This window comes from Cyprinus carpio, chromosome A21, assembly GCF_018340385.1.
Source record: "Cyprinus carpio isolate SPL01 chromosome A21, ASM1834038v1, whole genome shotgun sequence".
Taxonomy (NCBI): Eukaryota; Metazoa; Chordata; class Actinopteri; order Cypriniformes; family Cyprinidae; genus Cyprinus; species Cyprinus carpio.
The window spans coordinates 9,516,905-9,544,582 of NC_056592.1; the positions used below are offsets into that span (position 1 = coordinate 9,516,905).

Consider the following 27,678-nt stretch of genomic DNA (forward strand, 5'->3'; position numbering starts at 1 on the left):
AAAAGGGACAAATGTTGTTATAAACTCTTGTGATAATGTGACGTGCTGCTAATTACATGTTGTTTCCTGTTCCTTTCTAAAGTCTACAAGGGTGGTGTGGTAAGAAATATTTAAGCAAAGATGGTGTCTTAGTCTCTCCTCTAATTTTACTTTCTACGGGCCGATTTACACAGAATGCATTTTTGCAACATATTTTCTCAACGTTCTCGTTTGTTTTTAAAAAGTTACGTTAGGTTAAAAGTAGTTTAACTACACGTATATAAAACACTACTTTCTTTGCCATTCTATTTTAAACACAAGAATGTGTTCTGTGTTAATAGATTTTCACCAAAACATTAAAATTCTGTCATTATGTAGTCTACCCACCCTCATATCATTCCAAAACTGTATGACTTTCTTTCTTTCTTGGAATGTAAAATAATATATTTTGGTCCATACAATGTAAAACTGCTCAGATGCCAACATTCTTCAAAATCTTCTTTTGTTTTTGCGGAAGAAAGTTCTGTCATACATGTTAGAACAACATGAGGGTGGAACTTTCTTTTTTGGGTGAAAACCCTTTTGACACTGGTTTAAACAAATGGGTCATAGCTGGTTATGAGAACATCGTTTATAGGCCTAAATGACATATCCTTGCTGCTGTGATCATAGGCTGTTTTTCCTGGAGCCTTTGCTTGCTATGGTAGAATCAAACTCTCCTTGTGATAGTCTGTTTGCTGAGGACCTTATTATACATAGTCTCAGCTACCAAAATACAGGTTAAGTAATACCCTCAGGCAAAATTACCTATGATAGCTCAGTTTCAAGCTATAATCTAGTAGTTTACATTAAGGGCAAAATCTCTTGCATTAAACACAAAACATCTTGCCCCTGCAACTGGAAATGCGAGTTTGGCCAGCATCTGGTGACATCTTACAATAATATGGCCAGTTGGATTAAGATTGCACTCTTGAATGGTCTGATCCAGGGTAAATACTGTGTGTTTGGCTTTTTTTTTTTTTTTTTTTTTTTTTTAAAGATGATCTTAAAAGTATTCTATATTTAAGCATTTTAATTAAAAAATATGACATTCATTTAGGGTGAATGGAGTTTATTTCTTGTAGAAGAAAAAAATGGAAGGTTCTAATAAAAAAAAAAAAAAAAAAAAGGTTGGATAGCCAAAAAGGAATGTATGAAATGTTCAGCTGCCTGTATAGCTTGCAACATCATTTTGCCAAAAGAAAAATAAATAAAAGAGATTACATATATTTTCATTTAAAAGAAATCTCTATTATCATGAATCCCGAGTGTTCGTTTGTGCCTGGATGTTATAAGTGTTCATTTCTTGGTTACTCTTTTGTACTCCATTTGTAGATAATTTATAAATGTTTATACTTAATTTACAGATTTTCAGACTTTTTTAGTGCTTTAATATTTAATATTCAACAGTGTAAGTGTTCTCCATGGTGTCTTCAAGAAAAGATGCTCAAGTCTGCGATTCTGTGCTTGCTCTGCGAATTAAAAAGAACTTGTTGGTCTATATTTACAGATATGGACTATTGTGTGACTGTGCATGTGTAGAACTGTGTAAAATATACATTTTCTATGAAAATAAATGTGATATTTTTCAAGATCAGACTTGAAATTTCCATGGCAAATCACATAGCATGTCTTCCAACAGCAATCACCACAGTGAATATAGCAATAACCCAGTAGATGGCAGCAGTGACCTCAGTACCTCAGTACTTCTCACTTCAGGCATCATGGCTAAGGTGAGTAAATTAATATTTCTGTGTTGTGGATGAAGGGTGCACTTTTCTCAACTCTGTCAGCATGTTCCAAGAGCTGCATTTATCACATTTAATGATGGGTTCCCACCGGGCAGTAGAATTGGTGATTATTTGTAGATATTGTGACTGCTGTGTCTTATAATGATCTACTTTAAAAAGAATAGAGCAGCACATTCTAAGATTATAATAAGATTATAATTCTCTATTTCATCATTTTCTGAGGTGTCGTCCTGCCTTTTTGCATCAGGCATGTCAGGGGGTGTCAGTACTGTCAAGCTTAAAACATAAAATAACAAAACAAAACAAACAAAAAAAAAACATTGCAATGGTATAGTCCATTTGACTGAAATCATATAATAAACTTAAATTAGATCTAAATAATATAAATTGAATCTTAAATCTTGCATGTGAAGAAGTGCCATTTTTAAATTCTGAAGGTTAACATTTTCATGAATAATGGCTAAAATTCAGCTTTTTCAAATTTTCAATTTTCATTTTTTTTTTTTTTTTAATTATACTTGAATAGAATTCTTTTATTTTTTTGGTGAATTGAACTGTTATATGGTAAGAGCTGCATAACAGTTATTCAAAAATTTCTACCCTTTGTGTTCCATTGAAAAATTAACGCTTTGAGGTTTGGAATCAGCATAAGGGTGAGATATAATGACAGAACTATTTTATTTTTGGTGAATTTAATTGTTGTATGGCAAGAGCTGCACAACAAATCTTTGAAATGTTCTAATTTTGTGTTCCTTGAAAAAAAAGAAATAATAACCACTTTGGGGTTAGGAAATATGAGGGTGCATGAGGGTGAAAAAATTATGACAAAACTCTCATTTCTGGGTGAAGTTTCCCTTTAAAAAGGCAGCTGAGAGGAAAGGAAAGTGCTCGAGCCAGCTGCAAAGGTTTCAGTGGAATAGGTTGTACCAGAATGCAAGAGGATGAAGTGTGGGCCAGCCCTGCCTAGAGAAAAAAAAAGGAGGAGAGCGAGAAATGATTATGCTCGTATATCACTGCACCAGGCTTTTCTTGCTCTTGGCTCGGCTCTCCTACCATTCAGGAGTGAGCTGTAATGATCCCGGGGGGCCCTGGGCCAATGGATGTTTAAAATTCTCTCCAGCTTTGACCTCTCGATCAACGCCTTCTTTTAACAAGGGCCCTGAGCGGGGACACGGGTGCCCATTCATCTTCCTGCTGCTTTTCGTGAATATTTCAGAGGCTGTAAAGCAGCTCATTTTTAGAGAGCAGTGTCTTACTGACCCCTGAATGACAGAGGTGTGTTCAATAGCAGGTAACTCATCGGATGGGTCAGGGTTGGACACAATGGCACACATTTGTCATCGTCTTCATGAATATGTTTCGACTGAGATGGGAGAGTCCCCTTAAATGAACCACAGTGTCCATGCTGAGACTCCCTAGTAATACTGAATGGTACACTGAAGCATTGCTTGAGGCTTTGTCTGCAGTTAATGTCCACCACTCGCTGCTATCATAGGCTTTCAGCTCCACTTTAAAGGAAGACTTCTCCCTTGTTCCACCTAAGATCTGAGAAGGTACTTTCAAAGTTGACCTTTTACAAAACTAGAATAACTTTCAGCAAATTTATAGTAATTGAAGCGAACTGAACACATGACCCTTCCGCTTCCTGAGGGAAGGTGTAGAACAACATTGCAGGTTCGCAGTAACTTATCTCTCCATCATGTAGGGAGCAGAGTGATATACATCCACGACACGCACTGCAGAGCGCATTCATTCATCACCTGCATCGAAATTCAGCTCACACTGAGTGAGAGCGCCTCTGCTCAACTTTATCCATAGATCAATGTCTCAAAGGCTTTGAATGAGGCTCCCCAACTCTCCCTTCCTACTTTTACAAAGGGTTCCCACTGCTCAGATTAGCGGACGCCTATGCCTTTGTTTGCTAAAAGTGATAAATTTGTTGTTTTATGACTTCAGCTCTAAAACTGCCTTCCAACTTTGGTGAATTTTTAACAATTGTAAGTTTGTTAGCATAGCATTGACACTGCAAACATGTAACATGCTTTTTCTTAAATAGGCAACGGTTTTACAGAATTTTACTATAGTGGTAATATTAATATAAAAAGAGCAAGTTTTCTTCATCTTACAGCATATTGGTGGCGACATCTCAGATTCTGATTTATGTGTGAAGGGTGATCTAATCATTTAGCGGCATGGAGTCAGTCATGGGGTTGGTGAGATTGAGATACATGTGGTCATCCATCATGGTATATTTCATTCTCTAAGTAGGTTTACTGTCATTCTTTGTTACCGTGGCAACCTATCATCACATGATCCACATCAAGAAAAAAAGCTCAGGTAAATTGTAGTGTAGCTGATGTGCTGTGCTCACGTGAAACAAAATTCTTAATGGAATAGGTTGTCAAAATGGGTCAGATTCACTGGCGGGACAGTTTACTGACCACCATTTCGTATTATTGCTACTAAGCTGTTGTTCACCTTTGAGGATTAGAGTTCATGGCCATAGCCTGTCACACTGCTAACATCTGGACATCTGAGCAGATGGGACTGAAATGATAATGGTATGTAAACTGGGCCATGGGGGAAAATTCATTTTCAAAATTCGTGTTTGTTTCCAGCAAAGGCATTGCAACTGGAGGGATCTGCTAGCAGCTGATTTGATTAAGATGAAATGCATAGCTGCATCTTGAGATTCACAAGCGAAATTCATTATATCCTTTGCATAAGTTTTTACCTTTGCATGAGGGCACTAACTTTTACATCCACCCTGTTCTTACACAACTTTCGGCATGAGTGGATTTTTGATTTATTCTTTCAATTAATGGTTGGTACTGTGTGTGTCCTTGCAGAGGAATTTGTGGCACTTATCAAAGAGTAGCAGGACATAAAATCCTGCTTCGTACTGGCAAAAGATGCCATCAAGCACAACAAAGCAGCAAAGGTACAGGTCATACTGTGTGTGCTGACTGACAGGAGATTGATGACGCTCCCTTTAGTGAGATCTGCTTTAGTCAGAAATCACAGAGAGTTTAGTAATTCACACTGACTCTGAATATAAAGTGAAAAGCTAAAGTATATCTCTTGGGGAATATATAACCTAACATGTCATAATGATGCATTGACTTCTACCAAAGATATTTCACGATGTGACTAAAGCTATATGAGAAATAGTTGCCATTGATAAGTTGTCTCAAGGGCTAGATATCAGTGACTACTCACAGCAGTGGTTATGTATGCTGGATTCAAAAACCTAGTTCAAAACTCTCATAAATTATGTGTATAGTTGTTGCTAAAAAAAAAATAGATAAAAAAAATTACAGGCCTTCGCCTATTTTAAATGTTCAAAATTGATTAACTAGTTTTGGGTCAAAAATTTCCTTAAGTCTTAAGTTCTATCTATAAAATGGTGCTCATGTATTCTCTGTCATGTTATTGATGACATCGAAATATTTTGTGTGGCCTACAAAATCCCTCATTGTTGCAACTTACCATCATAGTGTGTAAAATGCCCTGTCACTGCAAACGAGTGTTAACTGTAAATTTTACTCAGGGCAAAACAATGGAAATGTTTTGAAATAAGGTATGTGTCCACAGTGTCCATAAATTAATTTATACTGGAGTAAAAAGTATGAACTTGCCTCGCCACAATTTGCAAAAGAGCAACACATCCTTTATTTTGATGAACAACTCAGAGTAAACTAGAACTTTTTTTTAATGTCACGCTAGCCTGTCAAAATATGTGGTTTGGGGTTATTTTTTTTATGTCCAGGTTTTCTGTGTGCAGCTTCAGTGTACTTCCAGACAAATTTGTTTTTGGTTACGAAAGTTTGTCCGTCAACAGGGGACGCTTGCGCGCTACACCGCAGCACTCATCTGAAGCCACTGAAGTGTTGGGAAGCTATATAGCTAATACAACTTCAACTATAGTTGAAGAACTATACGGATACAAAGGTCAAGTTATAAAATACTTTTTTTTTTTTTTGTCTTATACCCCAGATTTTACACTTACAGTTACGCAACCCTATTATTACCATGCAGCAATTGACAGTTTTTACATTTTCTTGCACGTGCTTGCTACCATTAAGTAGGCTACTGCAAAGATTGTTATTTGTTTGAAATTAAATCGTCTCTCGCTCGTTTAAGTGTAAACTTTTAAGTTAATATCACTGATATTGCTGGTTGTCTGTCCATATGACAGAAGAGCATGACAGACGAGATTGAGAGGCTTCATGACAACATAAGCGCATGCATTTCATTTGCTGAGGATTATGCTTCTGACATCTAATCGTTCAGACTCAGATGAACGTGAGGTCCAGAAACAGCAGCACCTGAATCGGGACAGCGCTTAGTTTTAAATTTTACTTGAATTTTTATTTTTATAAGTGATCGAGTTTGTGCTTGCTGTCTACCATTACAACAACTGTTTTTACTTTTAATGTCATATGTGAGGGCACCACGTTCACTTTCTATCTTGGAAATAATTTTTTGAAGCTCACGTTATTATTATTTTTTTCTACTTTTTGCTGTTATTTTTCTAGGAATGCATTAGAGAAATAAAGTTATTTACGCTCCGTTTTGGACTTGTTTGTACAAACGAGCACAATGTTGCTGATGGTTGTAGCGTTGTGCCTATCCTGTGCAGAAGGTAAGACATTCCTCTCATATCCGTCATTACCTGCTGTTGGACATTTCTATATAATTTCTAATAAATTCTGTATAATTTAATATAATATCTTGCTTCAGACTATTCGGGTAGAGATGGACTTCACTGCTGTTGTTTGGCCACAATTAGCCATGTCTTCTCATTTATCATGAATTATTTCAGAATCTACAGTATGAGTGTATGAGATGAAAGACCTGTGAAAATGGTTGCATACATATCAGTTATTTCCATATTTAAATTGTAACCTGAGTTGTGAACTTTATTGGAAGTAACGTTTTGTAAGTGCACTTAGGCCAGCATCATTAATATAAATGTTTCTTTGGATTCATATGGCTATTAATATTGCTTTGCATAAAAAGTAATTATAGATTTAATTTGAATTTGCTTATATAATTAACTGCAGAATGCAAATAGCTGCTTAGGTATTACTTTAAGTGGATTATTTGATAGTGGAATTAAAACTTTATCACAGATAATTTGCTATGATTTTTAATAGTGAAACTGAGAGGAGAGGATTTTTCTCAAATGGTCTTGATTCACACTGAATAATGACGTGCTGTGGAGTTTTTAGTAATGTCAAAAGCAGCAATTTAGAAATTAGAGAATTTAACAAATAGGCCTGTCATCAGTGCAGAGGCTGAGTGCTAGTTTGATCTGTGCAAACTCATTCATGTTTGGCCTAATGTTCTTAGACACTGCACAGACAGTAGTCCATTTTCCCCCTCTGGCTCAGCCATTAACCTACTTTGAGACATCACTTTCACACATGAGATTCCTAGTCTGATATGCAAATACATTGTTTATTTGACTTCTATTGTTTTTCTCAATATGTCAATAGGATGCCAGTAGGACAAATCATCACATTGATTAGTGCCCTATAGCTTGATAGACAGAGATAACATGTGTAACAGACTGGAAATTAAAGCTCAAACATAAAAAAATAGTTTAAAAGTATTTCCTTTATGACTGGACTCTTACTGTATGTCAGTTAGATTTGCTATAGAATACCTAAAACATAAATGAAGATAGATTTAAAAACGGACAGAAGTGAGGGAAAAAAAAATTATACAATTCATACAATGTTCTGTATAATAGAATTTTATTTCTTCCCAATCATCTTCTCTAAGAACTACAGTATGCAGGTTTATAATGTTTAAAATGTCCCATTGTGGACTCTGCTCACTACCTTAAACTTATTTACACACGCTCTTTTTTTTAAATTGGAAGTTGACCATCTTTAAGTGTTGTCCTGGGAGTTGGCCATGAGAGCTTTTATACTCTGCTTACAGTGTCTGGATAAAACTGAGAAACTCTTCCAGGTACATATATCAGGTGTGCAAGAACAAATGCAGCCAATAAAACCACATTGTAAGCTAAAAAAAAACCTACAAAAGCTTTTATTTAGAAACTAACAAGTGCGAAAATTTAATTACTCTTCTCTGGTTACCTCTTTGTCAGCCCTTAGTCATTTTTATCACAGAACATTTTAATTTGCACGTTTTGGCATGTATATAAAATATTTTATAGTTTATTATATTACATATTTTTATTAATATAGTATGCAGGATATTCTGTCTTTTAGAAAAAGTTTAAAACAACAAAATCGTGTCTCTTTGACTATGATCTGTCCTGTGTCAGATGGGTTTGACTCAACTCTGCTTAGAAAATGGAGAGTGTAAATCAGATCAATTAAAATTCTAACCATTCATTCTTAGAACCTGGCCTCTAGTATAATTGGATACCCTATATAATGCAAACACAATAGGTGCATTATTTCAGTAAAATCTATATTTAAATATAAACAAATATAATCAAGTTCTTCTCAAGCTGTTGTTGCCTCACATAAAGGATGTACTTTTTGGAATAGCAAACACATTCACGTATCAGTATGACACATGGACTAGCATTTGACAAACTCTTTCAAAAACGCACAGCATGTCAAGATCAACCTTCAGCTTTTCAATGCTGCACTTTAGCAATCAGAAGGCAATGTAGCCCTTGCAGCCTGTCGGAAGTTAAAGGTGAAAGCATCTCTCCCAGATGAGTGATCTGACAAGCTGCTTGTCCGGACACACAGTAGACCTGATCAGAGTGTTGGTGACTATTTTTGCCTCCCCCTGCGTAGCTTTATTCCAAATCATCCAGCACCAAGAGGGAAATGTTGTTTTGTGCTGTTGAAGTAGCAAAAAGATTTTGCGGGCTTGACATCTAAATGTTTTCTGAAAAGATTATAGACTAGCACATTAGGGAGAGGCTCAAACGGCAACAGAATGATGGGTTTTTGCTGACAGGTTTAGACCAATCATTATTATTATTATTTTTTTTTTACTCTGACTTTGAATGAGGAAGGAACACCATCTAGCAAATGACTTCTCCAAAATACTACTCTGCAATGTAGCAATAGCAAGAGCACTGAGGTATAGCTATCTAGAACATAAAAAACATTTTTTTTTGATATCATATTTACCAAGCATAATGTTCTGTGAAAGTAACCTTGCCTTTGCAGTGTTTTTGAATGAAAGGTTTTATTAGTACAGATTCCTATTGAACAGTCATTTACAACTAGTGGACAGTGATTAAAAAATGCATTGGAGTTGAAGACAAGAATAAAATGCAAATATTAAAATGCAACTAACCATTTAATCATGCATACTTAGGATAGCAAAATAGATGTGCTTTTATAATATCCTATATGTATGTTTTGCCTAAAAAAGATGTATACAATTAAAGTGTTTTTTTTATTTTTATTCAAGTTCATCTAAAATAGGTGCATGCCAACATAGGCAGGTTGAACACAAAATGAACTTGAAGTCAAATTTGTTTCCTGAAACAAAACCAGCTGAAAATTGAAATTGAAAATGCACTATAGGGGGTCAGTAGGGATATGTGATGTGTACAACATTTACTGGAAAATAACATTAATACTTTATAATATCTCATATGTATACTCTGTTATACTTATCTAATTTGATTCATTGTGTCCTCAAGGATTGAAGGTTGTGGAGTTGTCAGATGACCCAAGATCCCTGTCCCCTCTCGCTGTTCTTCCAAGTGTGAACCATCAAATCATCAATGCAGACTACCTCCTGCTCAGAGACACCAGTCAGGACGTAATGGACAACTCCAGCCTGCGAGCACAAAGGCAACCTTTCATCCTCACTGGACTCAATGGCCAGCCGGCTATCAATGTCAGCTATGGTCCCATGTCTTTGGAGCAGTCTATACCACTGCATATGATCCACACTGGCCCCAGGATCCGACCGTTTATACTGGTCCGTCAAGTAAGATCTTCTACACCTGCAATATATGTGTTGTTTTATGCAACTGGTAATAGGGATGATATGGGCGAGGGGCTGATGCAAAACATCCCAGGGCAGAACGAAGGAGGGTACCTCTGTGTTACGGCATATGCCTTCTGGGAATCCAGGGAGGTCAGGGACAGCTGCGCCATCTCTGCAGTTGGTGGTTTCTGCTTGGTGCACCTGAAGCCTGAGTCAGCGTGGTTCAACCCTGGAGGTAGCAGGTCGAGCTGGGAGCAGAGAAATGATCAAAGAGGAAATGTTGCTGAACTTTACTACCAGATCAGACCCAGTCCCAGTGGTCAGTGTGTGCCGCAAGAGAGCAAGATAAGAAGGGGTCCACAGCATGGTGAACTGGGACGGCAGATCTATGGAACCTCTATGAAGAGGATTGGGACTGTAAACCTCCTGCGATCACCTCCTGGAAACCCCATGTTTATGCGATTACGCATGGGAGGAGCCGTCATCATCCAGACATCCTCGAAACCGCTGAAGACCACAGACACCGCCACTTTCTACGTGTTCCTATCAAGTACATCACCAGTTGAACGTTTCATACTCAGGTAGGTTGAGATCATACTTTCTTATCTGCCAGTTTTGCTTAAAGCGATAGTTACCCAAAAATGATTTACTCGCCTTCATGTCATTCCAATCCTGTATGACTTTCTTTCTTCTGAGCACAAAAGAAAATATTTAGAAAAACTGATTTTGACTATACAGTAGAAGTCAGTTGGCTCCAAAACAATATTTTCATTTTCGGTTGAACTATCCCTTTAATGAGAGTGGATGCATTTTAAAGTAAATAAGATCGCTACAAAATATGGCATAAACAAGCGTCTGGTAGATCTAACCTGGCTTTCAGGCTATAATTATTTCACATGCTGCTATCTGGAAGTCAGCAAAAAATCTGTGCACATAATGCAGTGCTGAGAAATTGGATTTACTCTGTTCAGGATTATATGGTTTTTTTCAGATGGCACGATGAATGTCAACTGTTTTCCTGGAAGAGACTTTGGGTCAGGCTAAAATAAGATGAAGAGGAGGTACATTGGGGATTGAGATAACAGCATCTCATTTGGAATAGAAATGTGGCATGGAGCCAACAGATGTGTAAAACGCCACAGAAGCTTAGTGCAAATTTAACAAGTATGCAACTCTACAGTCATGCCACTTCATAGCCGAGAGAACGTAACGGTCCCACTCAGTGTACAGATTACCAAAATGTAATAACCTTGTGCCGGCTCAATTCACTTTTCCAACTGGAGGAGTTTCAAAGGCACTCTTCCATAAATGGCAAAATAATGGAGAAATTATTTGGCAGCATTCATTTCTTAACATTGCATTGTTTGTGCGGCTTCTCTCCCCATAAATAATGCATCAACTTAATGGAGCAAGAAAACAAATACCTAATAACTACTTGAGTCCTTTGGGCAGAATTGAACATATTACAGCGAAAGCTCTATCATACAAAAACACACAGTGCAATCAAGTCACAACCCACAGCAATGGAGTAAGAACACATAAATGAGTGAAATTGGATTTATAGGCATGTTTTGGACCAAAGGTATTGTTCTTTCCTGTATTGGCAAAGCTGTTCTTTTTCTTAGAAGTTTGTTTGTGTTTGTTTTGAAAGCAAGTGAAACTGGGGAGGAAGGGGTGTGGGGGTATGGACATTATTCTGACCCATATTGTAATCCAATAGTCAAAATTCCAGATTAGTTTAATTTAGTTGGTATTTGGTGTGTGGATAATTATTATTTTTTTTTTTTTCTAGATTTTGCCTATTCCCAAAAGTGTTTTGACTCTCTTTGGACATTATGGTTGGACTGATTTGAAATTTTGATTTGTTCTGATTCTTTTCGGAAGTTAAGGAACCCTGCTTGTGATCTGAGATATACATATGACCGGCAACTAAGCTCCATAATACCACCTGAGCCCCCAATATCCATGCGGCCCTCCACTTGGCTCTGATAGGGTTTACTTTGCCCTCAGCCCTGGCTCAAATGGACATTCGCTTTCAGTGTTCGCAGTAAAGTGTGGTGAAGGCTGGTATCCCAAAGAGATTGAGTTTATCCAGGGAATAATCTCTGCCCCACTTCACTACTCTCTCCAAGATTGAGTCCAGACCCCTGAGGTTATGATAGATAATCCACACACTGATTGAAAATTAGTGAAGTCTTTAACCCTTCAGAGATCTGCTCTCTTTTACCCAGAATGTTATTTCAACTGGAGGCTGCCTGGACTATATAGACAATCTCAGACGCCCATTAGACCTCACAAATTATGAAGTACCTTGTGCAGTGCAACACGACCAACATGTTTTCTAATGCATCACTAAAAAAAACCCAATTAATTTGTAAAATAACTTGTTTACATTTATTATACACCGCCACACAGAAAAACATAAGTACAGTATATGGTAGATATTTGTATATGTTGTGTTACTAAATAAATGTAATAAATTGATAATTTGTTTAAGTTCTGTTTAACAGATTAATAAAACTCCATATAGCTAGAAATGTTTCTTTTATATATTTAAATAGACAAACTATTGATCTAAGCATTAGATAATTATTATTATATAACATAACTTAATTATGGTTACTGTGAAATGGTTCTTTTTCTTTTTTGTTCTCTGCTCATTAAAGTTAATTTGACATATTTTTTCTACTTTATATTTGATAATATATATTAGATTATATTTATTATTTAATAAATATATGAAAAGTATAATGGTCTATTCTGCTGCTTTACAGAGTATTAATGTACATTTAATCAAAATAGTATGTATAAAATATTTAGTTTAATTGATATATTTGGACAAAATATGAAATGTTACGCATTATATCATGCTTTATTATAATATTTCTTATTAATTAATAATATTAAGTGATTCAATTCTACTGGTCAACAGATCATGTATGTACAGTAGATAGCAATGTTTAGTTTCATTCATATAACTATTAATCTGTTAATATTAACATTAATATTTCATATATAATACTACTTTTTAATGTTAAGAATTCTTTTTTTATTCTATTTTTTATAGTTCATCCTGCAGGCAGCCCCACATCAATATTCATTTGTCTTTGATTTTGTGTCAGATATTCATTCCATCAAGATCCTCATTATAGATTTGACTGAATTCTTTTGCAACTCATGCATACAGTGTTTCTTCCCCTGGCAGACCAAAACAGAACACATTCACAGCCTCTCTGTCTCTTTCTCTGTATTGCAATTCTCTTTTTCTCTCTCTCTTATTTTCCTCTCATGCTTTCATTGTTTCTCTTCATTTCCCTGGAATTTAAAATGTTTGGATTATCCAACTGAGGGCGTCATCTGTCTCTAAAAATTGCACGTCTGCACTTGAAGATGATGACGATACAAAATGGGTCAAGACAGACTCTGATCCCTCTCCCTTGAGTCCCAGGGTTTGATAGACAGATGCTATCCCAGAGATCTACATGCGATGTGAACTGATATCAGCCGTGATATCATGTATTTCTTCTCAATACCAGATAAAAGCCCATTACGTGTGTTTATTGCATTATACATACTGGGAAAGAATCATTAAAATGCACATCTGCATGTGTCATTTAATTGTGGTCTCATTGTGCACATCTGCTAATGAGATCCGCTGCATGAAAATCAGTTGTTTTTGAGGCAGAATTGCAGTGTGTGGCATAACACGGGGAAAAAAAAAAGATGGATGAGGGGTCGAGGAAAGATAATGCAGTGTGTCACAATGCTGTCAGCCACGCTCATTCTGCTTCTCCCACTGTGACCTGTTTCCTCTCTGGCCGCGGTTCCCAAGACGCCTGACTCCAGCACATGTCTGTGAGATTCTCACGTGGCAAGACACCATAGTCTCTAAGTCCCATCAGTGGAGAGGAGGGACCGACGAACTGTCTGGCTGGTGGACAAAGCCGAGAAATGCAGGAGAAGAAAAAAAAAAAGAGGAGAATAGAAGCATTTGGCTCTGTCTTTAAACTGAATGGTGGACATGTGGTTGTGTTGGAGGAGACAGAGAGATTAAATTCTCCGTAGCGGTATACTCGCTCTGCCCCCTTGATAAATACAGCATTGTTAAATGTCCAGTCACTCTTTCTGCAATAGAGATTGAGCCAAGATTTAAAACTGGGAAGTGAAACGGGGAATTGAGAGCCATGCCGACTGACCTCAACCCATGGTTAGCAGGTCCTACGAACAGGATTTAAAAGCTGTCAATTATATCTCCCTTCTACTGCCATTAACCAGTTTGTACATGTTTGTTTATTTATTTATTTTTTATATAAATGTGGCCCATGAGTCAAGTTGAATGGAAAGGGATGTCAGCGCAGATGGGCTTGGGATGTGTTTGTTAACTTTCTGTCCATCAGAGGACAGGTGAATGTTTTCCGCCTCAACATTTCGATGTGCAGGTCAGCGTCTTTAACACACATGCCCTCTAGCAAACATTCAGTCAGTGCTGGACATGTTCATTGTATCATACATGGCTGTTTACTGTGCAAGTGTGTGTCTGTGTTTCCTTTCAGTATTGCCCAGAGGCAATGCTAAACTGGAATATTTTGGCAAATTGATTTCTTTTGTCCTTAAGTTCAAACATTTTGATAAGATTTTATTTCATTTTTTTAGAAATTAAATTTGTTCAGCAATTATGCATTAAATTCATCAAGTGACATTTAGTAAAAGCATTTAAAATGTTACAAAATATTTGCCTTTCAAATAAATTTGTTCTTATTTAAATGCTATTTGAACTTTTTTCATTAAATTATTCTTGATTTCCTCAGAAATATTAAAAAGGACAACTGTTTTGAACATTGGTAATAATGAGAATGAAAAAATATTTCTCGAGCACCAAATCAGCATGTTAGAATGATTTCTAAAGGATCATGTAACACTGAAGACTGAAGTAATGGCTGCTGAAAATTCTTTTATTTTACAGGAATAAATTACATTTTTAAAATATAGTAACATAGAAAACAGTTTTTTTAATTGTCAGAATATTTAACGATATTACTGTTTATACGGTATTTTTGATTAAATAAACGCAGCCTTGTTAAGCATAAGAGACTTCTTACTGACTTTATATTTGAATGGTAGTGTATATTAACTATACTTGTGTAAATCCTACTAGCAGCAGCCAGTAATATTCCAGCTGACCATCTAAGCCAGCTTTTGTTTTTTTTTTGTCCAATATGCTTCAGGCAGTCAGTCCTGAAGCAGAGACCTTTCCACTGATGTCATCTGTGTGTTTGTGTGTTCCTTCTCATAGAGCCACATCAAGAAAAGGCATGTCGTTCAGCACAGCCAGACCCAGTGACGTGCACCTGTGGGACATCACTCTGGAACCTGGCAGAGGAAGTGACACCCAAACCATCTCTGTGACCTGCCAGAAGAAAACCACATTTACTAGCAAAAGGCAAGCCCTCGCTGCATCACCCTTGTTGTTCTTAGAAACCACTGAACCGGAGACTCTCCGTATTTCACATTTCAAAGGCATTTCATTGCTAAAAAGCTTTTTTCTGCCCTTGCACATCACCAGCTGTGGTCTGTTTCCTCTGAAACCATGAGAATTATGTGACAGATTGCAAAATTATTTTTTAACAGAGAAAAACATCCTTCTAATTTCTTCTCCCCCTCATTGTTCAGGTACTAACAGATGTTCAGACAACCTGTTCCCTGTACAGACACTTATTAAGCACAGACACAAATTACAGAGAAAAGAACCAAAATTTTCGCATAAGGTTAACTGCATTTACCCTGTACAGACACTTATTAAGCACAGACAGTAGCTTCAGAGAAAAACTCGCCACTTTGCGATTTCATGATTAATGGCACAAATCAGTTCCATAATGTTAGGTATTCTTGTGGAAAGCGACTGAAAATAACGTCATAAAAATGTGAAATCTTTCCATCACCTCTGCTAGTAACCACAGAAAACGTACAATTCTTCCATTGTTATTAAGAAGAATGAGCTCTGAGTTCATAATACCTATGTGCATCTAAGCTGGGGAGCGATAGGCTTGGTTTTCATATAAAGAGATGTGAGTGTTTTTGGATCCAATTCAAATGCATCTTGAATACTGTGAGCATCTTGTTAATAAGAGTCTCCATCTGGGTGTCATATTTCTCTTGGTCTCATCGGCTCTTGTTCAGTGTCCACGGCAATGGGTTGGCAATATTATTGCAGAGTATAGCATGCATCATTTACTGTACTATAATACAGTAGCATATATAATTCTATTAGCTTGTAACATGCTGTACATTAATGATAACTTTTTTTTAATATTGATTAATTATTTCATTGGATTATTACTTTTCAATTTAAATAGGAGTTTTGTGGCTTTTGGTCCATGTATTTTAACTTTGAAGTCATCTAGTGTAGTTGTATAAGGCAAAATAATTTAAAAAAGCAGATGTACTGTTCAAATTTTGAGGTCGATAAATTCTATGATGAATAGAAATTTCAAAGAATAGGCTTTACTGTCTCTTTTGATCAATTTAATGAATCCTTGCTGAATAAAATTAATTTACAAAAAGTCTTACTGAGCCCAAACTTTTAAATAGTAATGAAGTAAAAATTTTGATGACTCATCTGTGACTTACATATATATCAGTTTTTTTACAATCAAATGCTCTTAAAATTGTGAAAACTATAATAGCTCAACAATAGGGGCTGTCACCAGCTCCCATTAAGCAAGCGGTACAGTATCTCCTGACTACTTCTTTCGGTGCCCTTCTTTCCATGTTTTACAGCGACGACCCACTTAACTTTAATCATCCTCAGTGCATCAGTGTGTTAGACCAGCTTAAAGACCAGCACATTCCACAAGATTAGAGCAGAGATCTCCACATTAACCAGTGAAGAGCCAAACAGAAAAGTAAATGCTGTGCTGGGACCTTGACTTTGACCTCTCACCCCTTATCCCTTAACAATGGTCTTGAAAGCAAAAATCAGTGTGATATTGCATCATTTAAGACAATATAGTATAAAGATTTGCAGAGTTTTGAATCAAATCTCTAAGGATCTGTCCACTCTGGGAAAGATTTTATGCACAGGCACTTACTTTTCTGATGCTTTCAAAGCTTCCTTTTTACGTGAGAGCTTCAGCATACCATATAGAAATGCGTGAATCGTAAAAAGTTGTTTAAAAGTTGGATTTTAGCCTTTCTCTTAGTTATATAAAAGCACTTTATCAAAGCAAATTCTGGCTGAAAGACGTGGTGTTAGCTGAACCATGTTCCTGCAATGAATGCTGAGTGTTTTAATGCTACTGAAGTGGATTAGAAGCTCCATCTCTCCTGATGGCTGATTGTGCTTTCATTATTAAAGGGTTAGTTCACCCCAAAATGAAAATTCTGTCATTAATTACTCACTCTCATGTCGTTCCAAACCCGTAAGACCTTCGTTCATCTTCAGAACACAAATTAGGATATTTTTAATGAGATCTGAGAGCTTTTTGACCCTCCATAGGCAGCAAGGTAACTACCACGTTCAAGGCCCAGAAAGGTACTAAGAATATAAACAAAATGGTCCATGTGACATCAGTGGTTCAACCGTAATTTTATGAAGCTATGAAAATACTTTTTGAGCACAAAAAAAACAACAACAAAAATAACATCTTTATTCAACAATTCTTCTCCCCTGAGTTACCACCTACCGCCATTATCGAGTTACGCAAAACATGCGTGTGCTTTTCTCTGCTCATAAACAAGGTGCAGCACATGTGTGTTCTACGTCAGCAGCATCATGCGCATGGGTTGTGTTACTCTCGATAATGACGGTAGATGGTAACTTGGGGGAAAATAATTGTTGAATAAAGTCGTTATTTTTGTTTTCTTTGCGCACAAAAAGTATTCTCGTAGCTTTGTAAAGTTACAATTGATCCACTGATGTCACATGGACCATTTTAACAATGTTCGTACTACATTTCTGTGCCTTGAACGTGGTAGTTACCTTGCTGTCTATGGAGAGTCAGAGAGCTCTCGGATTTCATCAGAAATATCTTAATATGTGTTCTGAAGATGAACAAAGGTTTTACGGGTTTTGAATGACATGAGGGAGAGTAATTAATGACAGAATTAATTTTGGGAGAACTATCTCTTTAAGATTTCACACTGTCCTCTTTTACACTGCATGTCTCTGTTGACCCAGAAAATGAATTTAAGTCACTTGTTGCAAAGATTGGTATGTGACTGTGTCCTGATGTTGTATTTACAGAGGTCTGCTGGAAGTCTTACAGCTGGACTTTGAGATGGAGGAGCAGAGTGATCAGTTAGAGAGCCAGATGATCACGTGGCGACTGGAGCTGCCTGGAAACATGATCCGGGATGAAGGAACCATGAGGATTTACACCATTCAGAGAGACTATGTGGGAATAGCACCACTGATCACGGTTAGGAATGTTTGTTTTTACTTTTGACTAACATACTTTGTACTATGATCATCTGGAACTATTATTTTTATACAAAAGTTCAACCCCCCAAAAAAGCAAATTCCCTCAGGGACAGTTAAAAAATATTTATGTCCTATTATATATAGAAAAAACAGAAGAGTGTATATACAGTGTGTGTGTGTGTATGTATTTATATATATATATATATATATAAACCATAATTTCTTGGAAAGATCTGTGTAAAATATTTAATAAAACCATAATTTCTTGGAAAGATCTGAGTAAAAATTTTTAAATTCTTACTTTTGTTTAGAACAAAGCATAATTTTGAATGACATGAAGGTAATAAATGACAGATTTTTATTTTTTGAATGAACTATCGCTTTAACTTTTGTAAGGTTTTGTGAGGTCATGTTTTGTAAGGACGTCTGTGAAGCGTGGACACTTCAAAATGAAATCACATTGGTGTGACAAGTATTTGTCATGCTTTGAGAAAAGTCCTTTTACTATAAAGCTACAATGACAGCCTTTATACATGATTTATGTGTCTTTGTTCTGTCTGTGTGTTTTTATGAGTTAACTGTCCAGAGGCACAATGTCACTTCTTTTGCCCTTTGATCTCTTCCTCCCATCCCCTACCAACTACCACAGAATTAACCCTGACATTCACTGACATTCATTTTATGAGAACACACACATAATTCCCAAAGCCATATACATGCATCCCTTTATAACAAGTTCACCAGCAGCCATTAAAATATAATAGTAAATAATATAGCTTTTTATCATGTAAATGTTCAAGACAAATAAAACAAAAAGAGATTGTGACAATTCATTGATATCAAGCATCCATTATAAAGCTAGCTGCCAGATTTGTTTACTGGAACGGTCTGTTTCACAGCGTGACCCTGTCTCTGAAATAACACAGGTATAAGAGTGTGGGATTTTGCCGGTAACTTTTCAAATCACAGTCAGCATCTGTTGTATTGCATTTGGAGGATTCTCGTGGACATCTGTTGGGTCTAGAAGTTAAATCAACACTCAAACCTAATAATCCTAGTGTGTTCGTCATCACAGTGGCACAATGTAAGATAATCATTAGGGTATTAAACTCAGACAGAGCAAGTCTGATCCACGATTGTTGCCATGACATTTTTGACCTGTTTTAGCTTTTACTCACCACCAAACTGAGATACTTCATAGGAGCTTATTAGATGATGAGAACGCTTGTTCTTAGCGTTAGCCTGTTTTGTTTACAGTGCGTCATATTTCATCCATATGTACATAACTCTGTGCTAATCAGGGATGGGACACTGTGCGTCATATTTCTTCCATATGTACATAACTCTGTGCTAATCAGGGATGGGACACTGTGAGATGTATAAGTGTGATAGACTAGTTTAATTTGTTTTGTTTGATATTTTTAGCGTGGATATTTTAATTAGTGTGCTGTTTGTTTGCACAGTAAAACTCTCAGAACAGTCTCTTTAAATTAATGTCCTTTAAAGCGCCACCACTACAGCCATACGCATTCAGATGGAAGTTTTTGGCTGTTCTATTCAGGACCCAAATAGGATTGTTTTTGTCTAGTTGGGCCAGTAGTTCTGACTTTTCTACCCTGCCAAAATTAGTTTGGCCCCAACAAAAAAAAGGGTTTTATTTTTATGTTACAAATTGCTACAAATATTTACATTACACTGTTTTCTTAATTTTTTTTGTAACGATTATTATTATTTAATATATATATATAACTCCATAAATTCATAAACACTTTTGTTGAAAAACACTTGCATATGATGTTAAACATTACTGTTTTTTATGTAGTTTTCATCAGATTCTTATAGATGCTTTGAGTCATATTTTTGCAAATTCAGAAAAAAAAAAGAAAAAAAAAAACATCCTCATATGTGACCCTGGACCACAAAACCAGTCATAAGGGTAAATTCTTTAAAATTGAGATTTATACATCATCTGAAATCTAAATAATTAAGGTTTCCATTGATGTATGGTTGATTAGGATAGAACAATATTTGGCCAAGATACAACTATTTGAAAATCTGGAATCTGAGGGTGCAAAAAAATCAAAATATTAAGAAAATCACCTTTAATGTTGTCTAAATGAAGTTCTAGTAATGCATATTACTAATGATAATATAATTTAATTTATATTTACGGTAGGAAATTTACAAAATATCTTAATGGAACGTGATCTTTACTTAATATCCTAATGATTTTTGGCATAAAACTTATGCCAACTTATGACTGGTTTTGTGGTCCAGGGTCACATATATGTTAGCCAGCTAGATCACATCATCTTGGTAAAATTCAGCAGAATATGCAACATGTAGAATACATTTAAATTTGAAACTTTTATCCTTTTGTCTGGGCATGTCAAATTTAGTGCTAAATGAATGTTGTTCATTGTGCTTTTCCAGGATACGGAGCTTCTCAACACGGCCGTGCTGACTGGTAAGAAGGTTTCTGTGCCTGTGAAAGTTTTGGGAGTTGAGGCTGATGGCTCCATCACAGACATCACTAACTCATCTCACTGCAGGTCTTCAGACCAGGATGTCCTGAAGGTAATGCATGTCAAAGTCAGGCCACTTTTGACAGCTTTAGCAATCTCACACTCTGTCTGCTTCCTGTTAGCAGCCTTACTCTGCTTCTGAATGACTTGTCTATCAGACCTGAAGAGCACTGGAGAGAGGGGTCAGGGAATTCAGTTTAGAGAACCACCACTTCCTAGTTCCTCACCTAAAAAGAGAAAAACAGAGGAGGGAGACAGACATTGAACTTGTGTTTTTTACTTGAAGCACACCTGTCTTTTTTTCCCTGTGTATTATGAAGTGCTTTATCCCTTTGTTATTGCCGGATTGTCCTCTGGGTCAACTGGATTTGCCTCAGGAGCAAAATCTTATATCAGACACAGTACTAAATGTAATAAAAAATGTGCTTATAATCGAACTAATTTATTCATATTAAAATAAACTGCATAGGCCATATAATATGCAAAATTATCAACATGACATAAGCTGAATAGGATAATTTAACTAAATATCCCTTTTTCGGTATTTAATTCTCTCAGCAGGAAATAATTCACAGCACAAACCCATGTTTATCTTTTTTGTGAGGGAACCCATATTTAATGTATTCTCGTGAACCTTGTGTGACTGAGTTTGAATGGACCTTTGACTTCAATAATGAAAGATATAGAAATGATTTTCCTTTACTTTTAAAAATGGATAAGCCTGGTTATTTTGCTATCTAAAATATGCACAGTTATATAATTTTATTATTTGAATTGTGTGCCCTTGATAACAGTCTTCTTTTTTGCATGCTTATTATAAAGAATTTGAGCTCTTTTTATTATTGCTGGATCATCCTCTGGAGTTTTTCCACATAAAACACTGTCCCTTTCACACTTTTACTGTAAGTATCTGAGGATATAAAGATCTCCAGTCTTTCTCCAGTGCCCCCCGAGCTCGTATTTTCCAGGTTAAGCCTTAAAACATAAATGGAGGGACTCACTAACTTATTCAGTAGTAAATAACAAACAAGGAATGACTGAACTACTGCACACAAACCCATGCGCTGTCATGTGTCCTTCTTACACATGCAGACCTTAACTCACCACATGAATAAATTACATTACTTTGAAAATAGAGAAAGTGCACAAGTCTCTCTCTTTTTTTATTCATTTTTTTGTCTTGAAAAGATTTTTATGGCACATAGTTCAGAGTCAGACCAGATCTGTGGTTTATGAATTAGTCTTCGAAGTACTGGGGGTGAATGAAACAGTGATGCAACTGTGCCCATAGATTTTCCTAATGAGACAGAATAATGTACAGACATTAAATTGTAAAGATTTCTGTAGCCACACTGGGGCTGAATATAAGCCCAGTTGGTTTTATTAAATACCACTTTCTTGTTTAATTACAAAAATTGATCCCAATACAATCAAAGTACCACTTACTAAATAAAATGTTTATTCCCAAACAGACATGCCCACCAATAAAAGAGATCCAAAGTAATATATAGACCCATGCGAGTTCTCAATTGCAAAGTTACCAAAAATAGAGGTAACGGAGATTGGATGTGATGAGACAGCTTATTAGCTGAAAGTTGTAGAGAGACACTGTGGGATTTTGGTTGAGATTTTAGATGAACCAATTGAGCTAACATTGCACTGATGATAAGATCTAGCCAATATTTTGTGCATTGCAATCGAGCCCAAGCAATAAGAAACCCCTTTCCTCAAATAAGTTGACTGAAGAAACACTGACTTGTAAACCAATGTTACTGTAGTGAAACAACTACTGTAAGCTTAGTACCCTTTCACCAGGGGGCTGAATATTTGCCCAGTTGGTTTTGGGGGGGATTTCCCCCTCTCTGGTCTTGCATCCCTGCCCCTGCTGAATAAGTGTTTATCTTAAAGTTTTCTTATAAAAACATCATGCAAACCCGGTCATTGCACGTCCCATCTGAAGTAAATGATTCGCGAACGTTGCTGAAGTCCATCTGATATCAAATGATTAGATAGGTTAGAGTTGAGTGCTTGAGACAACAGTGAATCATTTTGCGACGCAATGGTTTAACTGATGTAGCAGTTGTAGGTGAACCAATGTGGCTAGATGATACACTGATGATACAGTATGTAGCCAATATTGAAACATAAAAAAATAAAGCTCCCTAACGTAAGAAACCCCTTTTTTATAAATATTATGATCTGACTAATACAAATGTCTTTAAATTAAAAACATTTCTACAAATGTTAAACAACACACCCCCCCCCCCCCCCTCTGTTTTTAATACAATGGATCTTTTCACACACAGGTGTCTGAAAGGTGTGATTCTGTGTATGTTAACGGCAAGGAGACATGTGGAAGAGTGAGGATGATGGTGAACTTCACCTACAGCTACCTGAGCACACAGCTGGAGGTGAGCGTATGGATGCCTCAACTGCCCTTGCATATGGAGATATCGGATCCAGAGCTCAGTCAGATCAAAGCCTGGAGAGTTCCTGTCACAGGAAACAAAAGGTAAGGGACAAGCATATTTCCAATGACACACTGCCACAACAAGCTTCATATGGTTTCCATTGGGCTTCATTATTTTGCACTTTTACATACATTTATCTAAATAGTGACAAAGCTTAGAAACCTGCTTTTACAAATTAATACACCTTTATACATAAACAAATTTTGTCAAATTTAAAAAATATTAACAAATATAAAAAATAATTTAAATTACTAACATTTTATTTAACAATAAAAAATAAATAAATAAATAAAAAAAAAAAAAATAAAAACATTAACTTTTTATATATATATATATATATATATATATACTTATTAACATTAACTTTTTTGGGGGGGGTTCTTAATGTTTTAATGCATACATTATAATGTGAATTGTTCTTGAAATTTGAATCTTGTATTCTACTGTGAATCTTTTCTCATTTTATTTTTAATTTTGGTTCCTAGCTCAGAACTTCTATATTTGATTTTCCACCTCATACAGACTTTTTCCACTTTAAAACTGCTCCAAAGAATTCTTGTTAGAATAGAGAATGCATTCCGCAGAGATATCCTGGCACTTTTTTATGACATTGCAGAGACTTTCGTTATAAGGTAGAGATGAGAGATTGCTGAGCATTGTCAAATAGCAGATAGCAGAAAAATCATATATTGAGAACAGGAGAGTGAGGAAAAAAATTGTTCATCTTCTCTCTGCATGTTTCTCAGAGTGAGCTGGGACACAGAGGAAGAGGATGAGAGGAAGGGCCGAGGCTGCATGCTGCAGTATCAGCACAGTTTGATTCGAGTGCTTACAGTCTTCACCGCAGAATCGCCAGATCCAAGCAGCCCATCTCCTGCATACTTCCTTGGCTCTGATTGGCAGGTAGATGTGACGCGGCTGGTGCGCTATTTTCTGAGAGTTGGGGATACGAGCATCGCTCGCCTGCAGGCAGGATCCGTGCTGACAGGCAAGGCTGTGGGAGTCACCACTGTGCAGGTAATGCTAATCATGACAGAGTCGCCCGCAGCTGCCAGCTTTGCACAATTCTCATTATTCATTAAGACAACAAAGTTTAGTGTGGGTTTATTTAATATGAGTGACAATACAGACAGCACATAGATGGATTGCTTGTATTTTTTGTTTGCTTGTTTTTTATTGGAAGCCATGCTGGTTTCTGTTGTGTTTTGGTTTCTGTTGATCAGGTGATGTCTCCGTTGTCTAACTCGGTTCTGGCTGAGAGGATGATCCGGGTTCTGGATGATAAAGTCAGTATTACAGAGCTGGGTGTGCAGCTGGTCTCTGGACTTTCCCTGAACCTGCAGCTCAACCCAGGAAGTAACAGGGCCATCGTTGCCAAGACAACTACACAGGAGATCATACACTACCCCAAGCAGGTAATTCACGTAGCATGTCAGTCTAATTAATCAAATTATAAGCTAATTAATCCTACCACAAAATATTGCATATATAAGAGAAAAGTCTCCCAAATAATAATTCAAAGACATGACGTTAATTGTGGTTGACACATAAAAATTTGAATAGAACAAGTGGCTTTAAATGTCAGTATATTGTAGTTTTTTTCTCCATATCATTGAACATTGAACTGGCATATAGTACAGTGCAAAGCAATCTATAAATTCATGCATTATTACCTGTGCATTGCATTTTGCACTATGAGTACTGTTTTTGAAATACTGTGTGAAATTGGAAACAGTTCAACAACACAATACTCTGTCCTGCATGAACTCTTTCAGTCTTTAATAAATACTTTTAATAATTTTTTATTTTTGTTGCATTATTATTTTTAAATTACTAAAACGGTACTAAATTAACATTGCATTAACATTAAATTGACATTTATATTAGCTTCTAAATAAATGCATCATCCATTCAAGTTTAAAAGAATCTTCAGTGTCTGGTACCATTAATCACTATCTACGAGAAGCACTGATCATTAGGCGTAAGGAACAAGAGTTTTACAACGAGTACAACTATGCTCTAAATTTCTTCTTATAACTGCCTGTTTCAGTGCCAGGTCTGAGTGGCATAACATGATCCAATCAATATCAATCTATTAGTACTCAGCGAGAGGCCTCATTCGTATCTTGATGGGCTTTGCAAGCGGAGCTCCTAAGGCAATGCATAATGCATTTCACCCCAGAATATAGGACGGCCTGTTGTGCCGTTTGCTTATACTGTATTAGCCAACAGCTCTGGGTTATTGTCCCACAGCTTGTTACAGTACAAACTCTTCACACTGTGCAAATGGAGTTTTGAACACAAACATATCAATATTGATCCATTTGGATACATGAAGCTCAATGAATGTTTTTTTAAGCCTATCACATGCTACAAGGGTGTCCAAACTCAGTTCTGGAGGGCCACTATCCTGCAGAGTTTATCTTCAACTTGCCTCAATTTGCCTTTAATTGGGGTTGGAGCTAAACTCTGCAGGACAGTGGCCTTCCAAGAATAGGGTTAGACACACCTGACATACTACTTCCTGCTAAAGAGCTACTTAATATGAAATTAACATGGCCATATCACTAAGATTATTTCCAAGTTGACCAGCTTTGATGCTTCAAACTAGGATGAGCCTGTTATAGTGGTACATAGTGTTTAAGTTAATATTTATTACTTTATACTACAGGAGGCAGTGGTTGGCTTCTGGCTAAAGTTCAGTGATGGCTCCCAGACTCCTCTTGATCTGTACGATCCCAGTGGTTATTCCCTCACCTTTTCTTCACTGGACCCAAGGGTAGCATCTGTGCGGAAGATCCCAGGGTCCGTCTTTGTTGTGGTTGCTGAAGCCGAGGGACAGGGCTTACTGCTCAGAGCGGAGCTAGCTATCTGTGAGGCCTGTCAGAAATCTAAACGCAAGAGCAAGCTGGCTGTGGGTGGAGGCATGGTGAAGGTGAAATTCCCGCCGGATGAACAGCTTGCAGGGACTGGCAAAAAAGAAAGTGACCAGGCCAGTGATGGTGAGGATGGAGACAAATTGATCCTTACATCCCCTCTGAACAAACTTCAGCACACCATTATCCAAGAGAGCTCCACAAATGCAATCAAAGCGTCAACCAAATCCAACTTTCAAGAAGCAATAGGAGATGGCATATCCACAATTAAGTCAATAAACACTATGGATAAAACCCTCATTACCAAGCCTGTCGCAGACAGAGCACTTGTTACTGTAGGTCCCAGAAGTCCAATAAAGAATGGATATGGAAACTTGCTTGAGAACTCCAACTTCCCATTTCCACCGGAAGAACCCAAGCGAGAACCACCTCTAGTAGAGAACGATCTGATACAGATGTTTGGTGTGTTCACAGACATAGAGGTCTGCATCTATGCATTGGTAGGACTCTCTTGCTTGGCTGTTATCGCCATCTTGCTTCACTGTGCTACCAACAGTGCAAGATCACGCAGCAAGAAGTCTCCGGTTCAGTGCCAGGGTCAATCCGAGCACAAGCATCACTGGGTACGTATAGGCACAGCTGCAGAGCAAAACAGAGCTGTGCCGATTGCAACTACCTCCAAACAGGAGATGCAGGCAGCTGTGAATATCCCGAGAGCCGTTCAGATGCAAAATAGCAGAGGCCCGGAGACAATCCAGCCGAGGGAAATCCCAGCCATTGCAGGTGAGGAGAGAACTGCCACTCTGGGGCGAAGAACCAACACGCTTCCTCCAAGGTGGGATCCAATGGCTTCATTGCCTCTGATGGCTGTCAGATCAGCCACCCTGCTGGCAAGGCCCGTTCGCAGTGAACCTCTACATTCTCCCACAAGCAAAAGGAATCAAGTACAGTTTACAACCTTCGCTACTCTGGACATCAAACATCTGGCTGCTCTCAAGAATGGCCAGAACTTCAGCTGGGCCAGCCAACCAGTTGGAGGTTGTCAAGCTGCCAGTATTGGCCAGGGTGGGTTAAACGGTAAAACGGAAAGTGTCAATCATGTACATTTTTGTAGCCCAGTAGAAGTATTTGGTCAGACACCGGGAATTATTAACAAAGATTCCCAAGGGTTTCTTCCAGAAGGTCCATGGCCTGTGGCTACACCAGGGTCAAAAGTGTGATGCAGGAAATAGTTGTTTATACAACAGCTCTATTGGCCTCATTCATGAAATAAGAGCAGGAATTTTTGTGTAAATTTTCCATGAATCCATTCTTATATAAATTGTTGCATTGAACTGAATTTGACAGTTTGTATAGTAATGTTTTTTTTATGAACAATTTAACACAAAAATTTATTTCTCATTTATGTGCATGCCTGTCTGAAAAGTTTCTTTAAATTTTGATGCAAATATTTCTGCAACCTTTTTGAATGTTTTTACTTTTCCTGCTTTTGTATATTTGTAATATTATTATTATTAAAATGAGTAGAAACAGAGCACAACAAATATTTTATAAATATATATATAAAATCGCTGATAATATATTTAGGAAGCTTGTATATTGTTTTATAATGAACCCCTTCTTGTGTTTTTAAACAGACAAATACTGTACATGTAATTTAATGAAATATTTAAA

At 36.9% G+C, this 27,678-nt stretch overlaps 1 protein-coding gene across 1 annotated transcript; it reads left to right on the plus strand.

The window, feature by feature from the left end:
• The first annotated feature begins 5,576 nt into the window (after nt 1-5,576).
• LOC109060959 (transmembrane protein 132D-like) lies at nt 5,577-27,449 on the plus strand. The gene is made up of 10 exons (XM_042778894.1): nt 5,577-5,720; nt 6,308-6,414; nt 9,421-10,294; nt 15,007-15,153; nt 17,956-18,130; nt 20,566-20,709; nt 22,964-23,169; nt 23,875-24,145; nt 24,352-24,543; nt 25,800-27,449. The coding sequence occupies exons 2-10, from the start codon at nt 6,372-6,374 to the stop codon at nt 27,222-27,224; spliced, it is 3,477 nt and encodes a 1,158-aa protein (XP_042634828.1). The 5' UTR covers nt 5,577-5,720; nt 6,308-6,371; the 3' UTR covers nt 27,225-27,449.
• The last annotated feature ends 229 nt before the right edge of the window (nt 27,450-27,678 follow it).